The 15,677-nt window shown below is 35.7% G+C and overlaps 1 protein-coding gene across 1 annotated transcript; it reads left to right on the top strand.

Annotated features, from left to right (window-relative positions):
• The first annotated feature begins 10,456 nt into the window (after positions 1 to 10,456).
• Positions 10,457 to 11,913, top strand: LOC110713411. Its single transcript, XM_021891863.1, has 2 exons — positions 10,457 to 11,122; positions 11,389 to 11,913. The coding sequence occupies exons 1-2, from the start codon at positions 10,457 to 10,459 to the stop codon at positions 11,911 to 11,913; spliced, it is 1,191 nt and encodes a 396-aa protein (XP_021747555.1).
• Positions 11,914 to 15,677: the final 3,764 nt, after the last annotated feature.

The raw sequence follows: 15,677 nt of genomic DNA, 5'->3' as shown, positions 1-15,677 counted from the left end.
CAATATGATGCAATGAGTTTGCAACCTAACCATCACTACTACAAAAAGAGTCTTTTCTCGACGCAGGGCCCTCGACGCGGGGTAGGGAGAGTCCGCTATTAAATATACTATCCGCATTTTTTCGACGCTTTTTTGGGTCGAAATTAGTTTTCGACATAAAAAAGCGTCGAGAAACTGGAGCACGTGCCCCACACGTGACTGCAAATACCCCTAGTGCAGAATTTAGGGAAAAACAAAACCGCCAACACAAACACAAAAGTTTCTGCTACTCAGTTATCAACCCTAATTATTCTTCTGTCTTTCCATCAGAATTCTACAGAAACTTATGGAACCATTGATTCCAAACTCATATCTTCATTTCTCTCCAAGTTTCAAAGTAAGGTATATCAATTTCATATTCAGATTTTTGCCCCTCTTTGAATTTATGTCGCATTGAGGAACATCACTTTAAATTCATATCTTCGAATTTAGGTACATAAATTTGAAATTCAGATCTTAGAAATCAGTTTCTAGATCTTGATCCAAAATTTTAATCTATGTCGCCTTTCTTAATGTTGATCGGTAATACCAAGGTACATCCTTTCCTTATGATTTTTTTTTTTTTTTTTTCCGAATTGAATCTTGTAAATTGTTTTTAACTTTTATTTTTCAATAACGTTACAAAATTATGCATGTTTAAATATTTGATTCATAAGACAGTAGATGTGTCAAGGTTTGTATACAAAGTATTATTATGTTTCATTCTGGTTCTATTTTAGTTCAATTTTTCAAAATTGGCCTTTTGTTCTGCAATTGAAGCACGTTTATGATGAGTTTAGAGTTGATTGATAGCCTTTTTTCGATTAAGTTTTGATTTTGTTAATTTATATTTGGTTCTGTATGTAATGCGTTTTTTTTGGGGAATAATCTACATTTTTTTAATTTTTTTTGTTCTGTAAATGGTATCTCTGGCAGAGGTGGCCTCTCACACTATGGTCTATGATCTTAACATACATTGATATAATTTCTCTACTCACTCCAATTGTATTTGATGTCGTCCCTGTCTTTACCGATAGTATTCAGGTACAAACTTACCCTTCATACCTGAATCAATCTATTTTCTTAATTATTTAATCTGAAATTGTGTAAATTAGGCTTGAATTTTATGGGATTTAGCTTCAAATGTATCTTGTTGCTTCCATTACTGAATATTCATTCTTAGCTTTTATACATTGCTAACAATATTCATGATTGAGTTTCTTTGTTTACAATTGATCTTGAATTAAAATTCTATACTGTTAGCTTAGATTTGAGTACAGAACAACAACTATTGGTATTGGATTAGGAGCAGCTATAAACTGTGTATCTAGAATCGGCATGCAACAGATCCACGACTACGAGGTAGATTATTGTTTTACACCGGATATCATCCTGGCTTGTCTCATTGATTTCTAATAATCAAGTAGCGTTGATTTTTAAAACTTTAATCTCCAATATTGGTTATCAAATAGAGCAGTCTTGCTTTTATTTAGTCTGATTGTCCAATACTATATAATTTCTTGACATGATTGTGGGTGCTATTATTAGATTTTGGTGAATATTTATATGAAAGGCTAATTTAACAGTTTTTTTTCGTCCTATATGAGAAGATTGTTGTTCTTCACTCAAATTTGGTCTCAGGTTAATGATTATTTATATCATATATAGTAGAAGAAATGGTATAGCTATTATTCGAGTTAATTTTTTTTTTGTTGATCGAAGTTGCTGTATATTTATATTTTGGTAAAACTAGTGTACTAATATTATTTTGTAGTAAATGAAATGTTTATATGGGTAAATGTATTGTATATACGAAGTATATTTTTGTAATGAAAATGGACAAGAAAAAGCGTCCCTAACTGATAAAAATATAGATGGAAAAAAGCATCACGAAAATATTAAACATCAAATAAACAAAACTTTGGACATTGAAAAGCGTCGTCAATTTTAAGATTTTGGGCACCTAAAAGCGTCGATAAAACACCGCGAGTTAGTCAAAGAGGGTCCATGGTTAATTGTCCGGATGCACCGTGCGGAAGCCTTACCTTTTGAATGGTTGGCGCGAGTGGATGGGACACCGCGAGTTAAAAAACTCGCTTCCATGGTTTGATGAATTCAACATTCTTGGATGTATCCTTTGTTGCACAGAGCGTTCAATCACGTAGATGGAGTACGAATTCCCAGAGGGTTATGTCCATATGTAGAACACATATGGGTTTCAAAAAGTGAGAAAAACTCAATCAGGAAGTAGAATCGAGTAAAAGTGCTAAAACTGGTCGAGATTAGAACTCATATTTCTGGCTCGGTATTAGAAGAACTTGGCGCCAGCGAACAGAGGATGTCGCCGCAATATAGCTCTGCCGCTTGGCAACAGAGTCATATCATCGGTGAAAGACTCTATTTTCTAGACGCCAGTTCCTACATGCCTCAGCAACTTTTTGTGTTCAATAAAATTTTCCGGTTTTTCGCAGCATTATTTCGATCCTAGTTGTGAAAGATATTCCTCAAATTTCCTACGTGAAAAAATCCTATGTTTTTAACTCATAACGGATGGTCTTTCCAATCAGATCTTTTTTAGGCATATGACAATAATGTTAATCAAAATTACGCACATGAAATACTTAGAACTTTTCGAGTCTCATCCACTCATTCTAAATAATTGCCAAAATAAATTTTAGGAATTAAAATAGAAATCCTCCCCAGCGAAGTCGCCAAAAAACCGTAGGGAATATTTCAAGCATTACCCCAAACTTGAACCCCACTGTGATCATACACTAAAGCATGGTGGCGTCCAAAGGGAAGGAAGCTAGAGCAAAATAGTCGCCAACAAGTTTTAGGAACTTGTAAACCGTTCACAGGGTGAAGGTTACACCCCTTAACGATCAAGGAGATTGTTAACTCCAATAGGTCTGGAACCAAGACTGGAAGTTCGGGGATGAAGGTAAAAATCCAACCTAAAAGAGACTGAACCTGCTCTAATAATAGGCCTCTACTTTATTCTGATCGTATTCATGTGCGCTTTCTGACTAACATGCAATCAATAGGTTTACCCTAAATTTGTTTATCAATGTTGGTTGAATTTAATGCACAAATTAATCTATTATTGGCGATCACTTGAATTATGATCAAATTAACCTTAAATAAGATTATTAATTATGTTATTAAGCGTGATTACAAGTATCAATTCCCTTTAAACATGCATAAAAGGCGTGATCAAGCAATAAATAATAAACATCAAACAACATAATAACAATAATAATTATAATCATAGAATTATAATAGTCATAATCATGTTCATGTTAAAAATAAAGCATAATAATAATAGTAAGATCCTAGCATGATACTAACAAGATTAATAACAAGTCATAGCATGTCACTAAACAATAAGGATCAAAGCTTTAACCCTAACATGATACTAACATGATATTAGGAAAGAAAAATAGGAAGCATCATAACAATCACACTTGATTTAAGGAACTTATTCTTTATCCTAAACATGATACTAGGAAGCAATAAAATATCCTAACATGATACTAGGAATAAACATCCTAACATGATACTAGGAATCTAAACATGATTTCTATATCATAATATCAATTAAACGATTAAAACACTTACTTGGATGCCTCATATCTCTTTCTAATAAAAAAATACACACGTTAGTAACTTCAAGGAAAATAATAAAATCAAATAATTAAATTAAATAATTGAAAGAAAGAATTAAGAAAGTTTAGACTACATTTGGGACCAAACCCTCAGAAATCAAACCTTTCACGTCTAGGGCGAAGGCAACTTCGAACAATGCTAGGTATGTCTAGTGTTAATGTATGATGAATTGTGTTTGTAAAAGGGTTGGCTTAGAAAAGAGGGAGAGAGAGAATAAGCTTTAGCTTAGAGAGAGAAGAGAATTAGAGAGTTTTTGGTTGAGAGTTGATGAGAAGAATTGAGAATTGATGAGAAATGATGATTAGAAAAGAGGAGATATGACCTCTATTTATAGAGAAAAAAGAGGGTCGAAGAATAAAAAAGAATCCGAATTCGAATCGAAATAAAACTCGATGGACAGCAGTTTTTGCGGATTTTGTTTTTATCATATCTTTTGATCCAGAAGTCCAAATAAGTCATATAATATGTCGTTGGAAATCTCTTGAAGTCTAATTTCCAAACAAATTAAAATCAGATTAAAATATTTTTTATAAAAAAAGATATGGCCGAAATAGTAGGATGGTGTCAGTTTTGGATAGAGTTTCATATTCCATTCATATCTTTTTCGTTATAACTCGGAATTGATATTATAATATATCATTGGAAAGATAATCTCAAGATCTATACAACCATTTAAGACTTTGATAAAGATTATGCGGCACAAAAATAAAATCTGACTGTCTTTGAATATCTTTAAATTCGAATAGAATTAGGATTAAAAAAAAGGAAAGTTTTTATAGAAGGAAAGTTTTTATTTAACTTAAATTCTTTAATCTTATCTTTTGAAAAAGGATAATTAAGATATTTTAGAAACTTATAAAAGCTTCTAATTAATTCTAATTAGTTTGGGAATAGGATTAGACCTTTGGACTCTCCACATGATCATTGGGTCGTAGGTAAAATCCGGTTTGAGCCCAGTTTAGTATTTTGGCCATAACTTCCTCATTATTCATTGGAATTGGGCTTATAATATATCGTTGGAAAGCTCTTTTCGAACCTCATCCAACTACATTAATATTGGACCGATATCATGGACCAAACTAAACTGGAATGCACGTTTTTAAAAAATAGAGTAAGAAAAGAAATATTTTCAAAAACAGAAAGAAGAGATATTTTAATAAAAACTTCCTCATCACTAGACTTTTCACACTTTTTCTATGTTCGATAATCAAATGACGTGAAAGGTATTCATCACTGGGTTTGGTTTTTGTGGGAGACACAAATGGGTGTCTACACTTTCCATCATGCAGTAAAGTCCCATCTCTTGCATACAACGGTTTGCCTATCATTGCCATGAACATGGCCTTCACCTTAAACCTCTTTGATTGTTGACACCTGTAGGGATCTTCCTCTTTTGGAAGCAGCTAGAATTTTCTGGTTTCTGGGTTCAAGTAGAATCATTTCTCATCAATGTGAATGACTTCTTGCAAGTCAACAAACTTTAGGTCCCATTGAGTTGGAATTGGATTTATGTGACTTAAAATCCACTTCAACCTTGCCACTTTATGGTTGGATGTTAATGCAGGATGGTTTGTGTTTGTGTGTGTCCTAAGTCTTCCTTTCTTCCTTAATCTGTGAATTGTTAAATGTGAAACATTCAGTGCTCTTGCTTAGCTTCTCTTTGTGTCCTCTTGTATAATGGGACAGATTGTAACCATTCATCAGAGTACTCTTTGGGTTTGGGACCAATCCTGCCCAGTTTTTTTGACCTGACATTAATGACATTCCCTTGGGCCATTTGCTTCTTAATGTCTGCATTTAACCTTGACATTGTTGATCTATGAATGTCGAATTTTCTTGCTTGTTGTGATAAAAAAACCCCTTGGAATTTCATCTCCTTGCATTGTAACAGAATGGCATCCATGATTTGTCTTTTCTGTTCTATGGTGAGATCTCTCCTCTTCTCTCCTTACTAGATTGTTTGCTGATTGTTTAAAATATGAGAGTATGTCCATTCTACAGCATATTCATCCTCTGAATTACTTCTTGACTGTGATGAATCAGTGGATATTGGCTGTTGTTCTTCACCTAGTAACTGTTCTATTGAAAAAAATTCTTCAATCTCAATATCCATTGGCAGATACTACCTTGTTTTGACCCAGATATTGCAATGGTGATGAAGTGGAGGATGCAACTTTTTGGACAACTCGAACTGAACCAGCTTTTGGAAGATTTCAAAATGAAGATGCTTCCCCTAATTTAGCACTAATTAGATTTAGGAATGTAGGTTTTGGATAATTGTGGTAGGTTTAGAACTTTCTTAGTGCTAACTTTTGGAAATATAAGGTGAAATGTATTCATTAGGAGGGAGTAGAAAATGGTGATGTATTGAATTTATGATTTGCTGGTTGTGTTTTGAACAATTTATACCCATATTTGCTTGTGAAAAGTAAGTGGAGGGACAACATTTGTTATGGAAAACTAAGTTTTTAAATTTTGGTGAAAATTTGGGAGGGAAAAATACACCCTCCCAAAATCAGCCCATGTGAATGCTTTGAAAAAAAAGGTGGTCCCTTTTACTTCCCTCCTTTTTTAAACTTAATCACATGGAATTATGTCATGCTTTAATCCCTTAAAAGTTTTGACTTGGGAATCGTACAACCCCCCTTTGTTGCAAGAAATAAGAAACGGAGGGAGTATGAGTTCAATAAAGTGATACAATTCATAAATATCCCAATAAAATAAGGGTCATTTGGTGATTTAAAGCTAAAATGGAAAGATGGTGTAATACCCCGTATTTTCATACGTATTTTTCTAATTAATTAATTATTATTTTCTAAAAAGGGTATTTTAGTAATTCAACTTACTATTTAAATCTTGGAGCCAAAATGATATTTGAATTTTGGCGCCCAAAGTATTTTGAAAACTAATCATTATTTTGGATAAGATTTATTATCCATTTATCCTATTTTAAAAACCAGATTATTTATATATTTCGGATATTTTAATTAAGGCAAAAGCTATATTTTATTATTATTTTAATAGGTCCAAAAATCCCAATTAATTAGCTAATAATTTCGGATTTTCCTATGTGAAAATCTGATTTTTATTTAGTTAAATTATTTGGTGAATATTTGGTATTTTATTATTTAATTATTTATTACAATAAATATTATTTACACAATTATTTTTAATTCCTTAAAACTAGAAAAAATATATTCCTAAATACTAAATAGGAGGGCCAAAAATATGAGCTTAGGAAAGCTCAAAAATTTCGGCCATCCCATGAAGATTTTGGGAAAATATTTTGGTAATTTGTATTTTTAATTATCTTCTTAAAATCTCCTATTTTCCATAATTCTAATTCTCCATTTTTTTTGATATCTAATCATTATATTTTCTTGCCATTCATTCTTCTTAGTTATTCCCCAAGTAATTCCAATTTCCTTAATATTTTTCATGACATACATACCTTTCATATTCAATTATACACAATCCCTTCAAATATCAAAACTTTCCTTAAATCTTTGCTCACTTCTCCAAGTAATCTCTTAAACCCTAATTACCATAATTCTTCCTACATTTTCCTACCATAATTCATGCTCACACTAGCCTATAAATACCCCTTCATACCTCTCACATTCTTCACACCAATTCTCTTCTTTTCTTCTCCTCAATTTTACACAAATCTTCCCGTTCATATTTGAAGCCAATTTTCAGGCGCTTCTGGTTAGTTTTTGGGGTATTGACGTTTCACAAAAAGTTTTTCCTCTTGAAAAATCCTTGAGGTTAGGCTCAAGAATAACCCAATTATTTTTGGGTATCAAAGGAGTTATAGCCTCTGAAAGTTTGCCTATTATTTCTTGCGCAAATTCAATTCTTTTCTTCTCCTATTCTCTTATTCAATTATTATTATTATTATGAGAGGATTAATATAAAATTATTATGAGTAGTTTTAATTATATAAAATCAGATTTTAATAATGTTCATGTTGAATTAATTAAAGAGGTTCATGTACATATAGTTGGGAGGGTTTAATTTAATTATTTGTGATTATTTGTTAACCTTATATTGATTAAGGTTATATTTATTTGTAGGGTGTTTTTGATCAAGCTATTTGAGAGTTCTTTTGAAGTGTTGTTGGCTAAGCGAAGATCAAGGTACGTTAGGTGGCTAGATACCTTGAAAGTGATTGATTTGAATGAAAATGTTTGAATGATTTATGTTGCTTGAATTAAATTGACTTGAATTATGGTTTATGAAATAAAAGTATGTTTAAAAGGTTGGTTTTAATGATTGAATTGGAGTATTGATTTTTATAACATGTTTTGATTAATTAATTTATTATTCATGTTTAAAAAGGATTGATTTTGAAAGCAAGTTGGATTTATTGAAAAGGAGTTTGGATTGTTTTCATTAAAGGTTGAATTATTGGATTTAAAAGAGGATTTATTAAATCATTGATTTATTATTATGCTTTATAAGCATGTTGGTAATCCCACTATGCGGATTTGGTTTATTGATAAGGCCTTGGACTTTGCATGACCGGGTCTTTCCTCAAGAATAGCCTTGTAACATAAGGAGACTAGCTTGGGGGGTGTGCACACTTGAGAGAGGAATTGGTTTTAATATGAGGAATTGGTTTTTTTTTTTTTAAATAATTGGAATTGGTTTTATTGATTATTGATATTGGAATTATTGAGAATTGGTTTTACACATGAGTTTGGTATTATTGGATTATTTATTGGAAACTGGTTTTAAAGCATGTTTGCGAATAAATTGAGTTTAATTATCTTGCACTTATCGTACTTAGCATATTTTGCTAACTCGTACTTCTTATTTGCTTTGGTTCGCCCTGTTTACCGTAATGGTAAGCAGTGTTGCTTATTTTCAGGTTGGAGTCAATAAATGATGCATTAGAGTCCCGGGATTGGTTTTCACTAAATTAGGAATTTGGTCTTGTATCTATTTTGAGTTTCATAACATTGGTTACTATTATGGTTTTTAGTAATAAAGAAGAGTATTTGAGTTTCCGCTGCAAAGTATTGTTATTTTTAGTAAGTTGAGTAGCCTTGCGTAATCACGCGGCGGTAATACGCCTAAGTCTATCTCTACGGTATAATTATACGGATAATACTAGTATTTTCGTAGAGGGAGATTTGGGGATGTTACAAAGTGGTATCAGTTTTCAAGGTCCTAAAAAGATTAAAATTGGAATAACAATAAAAAAAAATTGTGGGTAGACTTAAGAGGGCATATAGGATAGATAGAGTTTCGCATTTGTGTGTGAGTCAAAAGCCTTATTTTTACTGAAAAAACTATTTTCTTATTTGTGGAAATATGAAGGAGAAAAAGGATTCTTGAGTTCTCTACGGAGGCCTATAATGGGAAGGCTCGCCTCAACGTTGTAGGTAACTTTCCTGGGAGATGCGGGTTCGACCGTCCTTTAATCTTGATTCAAGTACATATTTATTATTTTCGAAAATAAAAAGAATTGAAATTGTTTGAAAATTGAGTATGCGATTATGTGTGCATTAAAGTTGGTGTTAAAACACCTTAGAGTGTGGTCTAGAGGTCCGAATTTTTGAGTTATTACCCATGATTGGGTAATCTTGAGTTATGTTTGGTTGAGTTATGAATTGCTTATTGAAAATGGATTTTGAATTGGATTTTTGTGTGATTTGACACTTAATTAATTGTTTTTGCATATATGTGTGAAATAGATGAAAATGATTGATACAATGAGACACCAATATTTTGACATTCATTACTTGAAAGATAGTGGAGTCATAGTTAATGATTTCATAACTTGAATTTGTACTTTGGCCTTGACCCTTTATGAGAAGAATGGTAAGGAAGCCTTGACCCGACAACCTTGGATGGTTCTTCTACCCTTGGCCCATTTGTCTAGAATTGAGAAATACCAACCTCTTTTTGACAAATATGGGGATGTGATCAAGGAAGATGGAACAATGTGGAATGAGAAGCACCATCATGAAGGGAAGTGGTTAGCAACCATGTCTAGTTTTAAGAGGGACTTGCACTATGTGGAGCGCAAGTATGAACCTAAGAGGAAAGTTGTGAAAATTCCCACGATCCCAAAAGACCGCACCTTTGGACCTAATGACCAAATGTACTTCTTAAATGCCCAAGTACCTTTTTCATACCCAAAGAAGCGACATGAGTATGTGGAATCTAGTGATGAGTCCGTACCACCTCTTGGTAGGAGCAAGCATTACCGTTCTCTTAGCCAATCTTTGAGCTCTAAATCTTCAAAACATTCTAGCCCAAAAACCCAATTCCACATTGCTAAAAGGCCCAGAACCCATGCCCAAGTTGCTAAGGAGAAAGCCTCATGCTCAAAAGCCCAAAAACACATTGCTTCTTCAAGCCAACTTCATGTGAGCCCAACTAAAATTCCAAGCTATAAACCTGGCCCAGACAACAACCAAAGTGAATCTGGGTCAAATTTGTTAGGTCGTACCCCAAGCTACAGTGGTTACAACCCTACCTTTATGACTGAACCAAGTGATAGGCAAGAGGATCCTGATTATGATCCAGTTGAAGATGGTTATGCTGAGAGTGTTGTTTGAATGATTAAATTATGACTATGTTATTGTTTGCATAATTGTCTAGATGGCAAAAGTTGTACTCTTTATTAATTATTAATAATATGAAAGTTATTCTTATTTGAATTTTCTCTATGTTATTAAGTGAATTAAATGCTTGTATGAGTAGAACTTGTTTTGATTTCCAAGTGTAATAATCATACCCAGGAATCATATCTCCAAGAATGAGGGAACATTTAAGGAGTAAGCGCACTGATTTCAAAGTTAGAAAGGTCCTTAAGCAGTTGACCCAAATTACTGAGAAAATCACGAAGGTGGTGAGCAGGGAACACCGAAATCCTGAGCTTGATGCCTATAGTGAAGTCTTTAAGAGGGTAGCTGCAGCTAAACCACCTGTTTACTTAGGAAAAGAGGACCCAGCCAGCCTTGAAAACTGGATTAGGGAGTTTGACAAGCTATTTGATGCTATCAATTGCCCAAGTGAGATGAGGGTAAACAATGGGGTTTACTACTTGAGGGAGGAAGCTGACTTATGGTGGGCCCAAAGAAAGTATGAGTTGCTGAAAAGACCAAACTTTGGGTGGGATGAGTTTAAGGAAGCCTTGAGAGAGAAGTTTTACCCTTCCTACCTTAGAAAGCAGAAGTGTATGGAGTTTACCAACCTAAGAATGGGAAACATGTCAATCATTGAATACTACAACAAGTTCATTGATTTGATGAGGTTTGCCCTGGAAGTAGTCCCTACTGAAACCATAAAGGCTCAAAGATTTGAGCAAGGCCTAACCTTGACCCTCCAAGGGAAGCTAGGGGGAGTGACTTTTGAGACCCTAAATGAAGTCTATGGCCGTGCAACCCATCTATACGGAATTAAGGGGAGGGAGATGGAGCAGGTGGGAGAGAAAAGGAAGAACTCAGACTCTTTTCACGGGGGTGAAAAGAGGCACAATCCTAATGAAAATTACTAAGGGAATTCTAGAGATAGGAGGGACAACAAGGGGAACTTTGGGAAGGGAAATGGGGGACAGTCGTCCAACCATAAAGGGAATGGGAACCAAAGGGGTGAGAAGCCCAAGAGGAAGTATTCTGCAAGAGGTGTGAGAAAGACCACCCAGGGAAGGACTGTGAGGGAAACCCGGTAACTTGTCGTTACTGTCAGAAGTTGGGACACCGTGAGTATGAGTGTTTCAAGAAGGAAGCTGATGTTAAGTTTGGGAAGGTAAAAGAGTCTAGTGCACCTAGTAAGCCACCTCAGTCTAGTGGACCTACAACCAAGGCAGGAACCAGTAGCGGTGCGGGTGGTGCCTCAAAGGGTCGTGTGTTCGTGATGAATAGTCGGCAGGATGAGTCTGCTAATGATGTGGTAATTGGTGTTTTCTTTTTAAGTTCTTCTCCTGTGAAAGTCTTCTTTGATTCAGGGGCGTCACATTCTTTTATTTCTAAGGAAGTAGTTGGGAGTCTCGGGTTAGAGAGTCCTGAGTTAGTTTCTCTACATGTGTCTATTCCGTCTGGGGAAGTGAGGAGTTGTTCGAGATTGTTTTTGAGTGTGCCTATTTCCATCTCTGAGGTTAAGTTTCTGGCTGATTTGATCGAGTTTGACTTGAATGACTTTGATGTGATTCTGGGTATGGATTGGTTGGGAAAGTATGAAGCAAAGATTGTGCGGCTGAAAAGGTCACCTTGACTAGCCCAAGTAAGACCAAAGTGGTGTATAAAAAGGAAGGGAAAAGCTCGGGGTTGAGAATTGTGTCTGCAATGCAACTACAGAAGCTGGTTAAGAAGGGTTGTCCTTTGTTTTTGTGTAGTGTTCAAGAGGTTGAAAGTGAGGAAAAGAAAGGTGAAGAGGGTATTCCTGTTGTAAAAGAGTTTCCAGATGTGTTTCCGGATGAGATTCCTGGTAGGCCACCAGTAAGGGATGTTGAGTTCACTATCGATCTAGTGCCTGGAACTGGACCTATTTCTAAGGCTCAATATAGAATGGCTCTAGCTGAGTTGAGGGAGTTGAAGACCCAGTTGGATGATTTGTTGGAGAAAGGTTATATTAGGCGTAGTTCATCACCCTGGGGAGATCCAGTATTGTTTGTGAAGAAGAAAGATGGAAGTATGAGGTTGTGTATAGATTATCGAGAGTTGAACAAGGTGAAAGTGAAGAATAAGTATCCATTACCAAGGATCGATGATTTGTTTGATCAGTTGAAAGGAGCAGGGGTATTCTCAAAGATAGATTTGAGATCGTGTTATCACCAATTGAGAATTGCGGAGCAAGATATTACCCGTTATGGTCATTATGAGTTCACAATTATGCCATTTGGTTTGACCAATGCACCAGCAGTGTTCATGGACTTGATGCATAGGACTTTCAGGCTATACTTGGACAATTTTGTAGTGGTGTTTATTGATGATATTTTGATATATTCAAAGGTGAAGAAGAGCATAAGGAGCATTTGAGACAAGTTTTGTCATGTTTTAGAGAGCATCAGTTGTATGCCAAGTTGTCTAAGTGTGATTTTTGGTTGGAGAAAGTAGCATTTTTGGGCCATGTGATTTCCAAGGACGGAGTTTCAGTGGACCCAAGCAAGAGTCAAGCTGTGAGTGATTGGCCAACCCCAAAGAATGTGTCGGATGTAAGGAGTTTCTTGGGTTTAGCAGGCCATTACAGAAGGTTTGTGAAGGATTTTTCAAGGATCGCGAACCCCATGACAAGTTTGATGAAGAAGGAGCATGAGTTCTCATGGACCCAAGAGTGTGAGGAGGCATTTAAGATCTTGAAAGAAAGGTTGACCACAACACCTGTGCTGGCTTTGCCGGATGGGAGTGATTATATGACGTGTATAGTGATGCATCGAGGTTGGGATTGGGATGTGTGTTGATGCAGAATCGAAGGGTGATTGCGTATGCCTCGAGGCAGTTGAAGGTTCACGAAGGGAATTACCCAACCCATGATTTGGAGTTAGCTGCAGTAGTGTTTGCCTTGAAGATTTGGAGACATTACTTGTATGGGGTGACTTGTAGGATTTTCACGGATCATAAGAGTTTGAAGTACATTTTCACCCAGATGCACTTGAATGGGAGACAGAGACGATGGTTGGAGTATATGAGTGATTATACATTGGATATTCAATATCATGAAGGAAAGACTAATGTGGTGGCAGATGCTTTGAGCAGAAAGTCAGAACATACGGTGAATGTGATGGTAGTCCTAGATCAGTTGTGTGTAAAATTTCAGAAGTTGAACTTGGAGGTAATGGAACATGGTGGAGTGGCAAGGATGTTGAATTCCTTGGTGGTTCAACCATCCATTTATGATGAAATAAGGGATAGCCAATTAGAATATGAGAAGTTGAAATCAATCAAAAAGAAGATTGATGAAGGAGAAGTGTTAGATTTCACCATTGGTGATGAGGGAAGTATTCGTTTTAAGGGAAGATGGTGTATACCGCAGAATCGTGGTGATTTGAAGCAAAGATTGATGGAAGAAGCCCATAATTCTCCCTATTCAATGCATCCTGGAGGGGATAAGTTGTATAAGGACATGAAGAAGACATTTTGGTGGCCCAATATGAAGAGAGAAGTGGCTGAATTTGTGGCTAAGTGTTTGACATGCCAGAAGGTGAAGATTGAGCATCGCAGGCCTCAAGGAAAGGTCCAATCCTTGGAGGTGCCCAAGTGGAAATGGGATTCGATTTCTATGGATTTTGTGGGAGCTTTGCCAAAGACCAAGGCATTGGGTGATAGTGGACAGGTTGACGAAGTCAGCAGCGTTCATACCCATGAGAAGTACTTGGACCATGGATCAGTTAGGAAGAGCTTATGTGAAGTTTGTGGTGAAGTACCTTGGGGTATCCACGGATATCATTTCGGATAGAGATTTAAGGTTTTTGTCTAACTTTTGGAAAAGTTTGCAAAAGGCGATGGGAACTAAGCTGTTAATGAGCACAACATTTCATCCTGCGACAGATGGTCAGACAGAAAGAACGATTCAGACATTAGAGGACATGTTAAAAGCTTTTGTGATGGAGTATCAAGGGTCTTGGGAAGACCACTTGGATTTGATAGAGTTCTCTTATAACAACAGTTACCATGAAAGCATTGGGATGACACTATTTAAAGCTTTGAATGGTCGAAAGTGTAGAAGCCCAGTATGTTGGAATGATATAAGTGAAACTATGGTACTTGGACCAGAAATGATTGAGGATATGGTGAAGCAGGTCAAGTTGATCCAAGAAAAGATTAAAGCAGCCCAAGATCGACAGAATAGTTATGCTGATTTGAAAAGGATGGAAGAGGAATATGAAGTAGGAGAGAAAGTTTTGTTGAAGATTTCACCCATGAAAGGTGTGATGAGGTTCGGGTAGAAAGGGAAATTAATCCCAAAAAACATAGGGCCTTATGAGATCATTCAGAAAGTGGGAAAAGTGGCTTATAAGTTGGATTTTCCTAACGAGCTTGAAAGGGTTCACAATGTGTTCCATGTGAGCCAAATCTGAAAGTATATTCCTGATGTGACACATGTGTTACAACCAGAAACCATTGAGATGGATGAGAATTTGACTTATGAGGAAAGACCAGTAAAGATTCTTGACTCTAAGGTCAGGAGCACAAGGAACAAGGATGTGAGCATTGTGAAAGTATTGTGGTCAAATCAGAAAACTGAAGAGGCTACATGGGAAGCTGAGGCTGATATGAGGAAACGTTACCCAGAACTGTTTGCCTAAGGTTAGTGGTCGAGTTACGGGGGCGTAACTCCTTTTAAGGGGGTAGAGGGCGATAAAGTTTCGCGCGTCTACTTTTCGAGTAATTTTTGAGTGATTTCGAGTCTTATTTAAGTTTAGTTGGAGTCTTGAGTCAAGTTAGGATGTGCATGAACCAATAATTTCAAAATGATTTTCATTTCTTTTGGCCAAGTTTCGGGTCGAAACTTATTTTAAGGGGGGTAGACTGTAATACCCCGTATTTTCATACGTATTTTCCTAATTGATTAATTAATTATTATTTTCTAAAAAGGGTATTTTAGTAATTCAACTTACTATTTAAAACTTGGAGCCAAAATGATATTTGAATTTTGGCGCCAAAAGTATTTTGAAAACTAATCATTATTTTGGATAAGATTTATTATCCATTTATCCTTGTAGGTTGCTGGTTCATCTCCATCCAAAATCAGGATGTCCTCCGAGATCTCGGTTAATACTAAACCAAGATATTTATCAGGTTGAGATCTTGGCCTCTGAGACCTACGTAGGGTAATAGATTGAGCATTTGCATTGTCGGTTTGACTTTGCACATTTTGATCATTTTGACCTGCGTCAACAGATGTTGTTTGAACACTTTGACTGTCATTCTAATTTTGTTGCACATCCTCACGAACTTCGTCGAGTTCAATTTTCCTCCCACTTGTCATTTTGGAAAGGTGTTCCTTCTCCAAAAAGACACCATCGCGAGCAACAAACA

Source organism: Chenopodium quinoa, unplaced genomic scaffold (genome assembly GCF_001683475.1).
Source record: "Chenopodium quinoa cultivar QQ74 unplaced genomic scaffold, ASM168347v1, whole genome shotgun sequence".
Taxonomy (NCBI): domain Eukaryota; kingdom Viridiplantae; phylum Streptophyta; class Magnoliopsida; order Caryophyllales; family Amaranthaceae; genus Chenopodium; species Chenopodium quinoa.
Note: the sequence above shows the minus strand (reverse complement) of the source record. Positions and strands in the feature narration are given on the sequence as shown.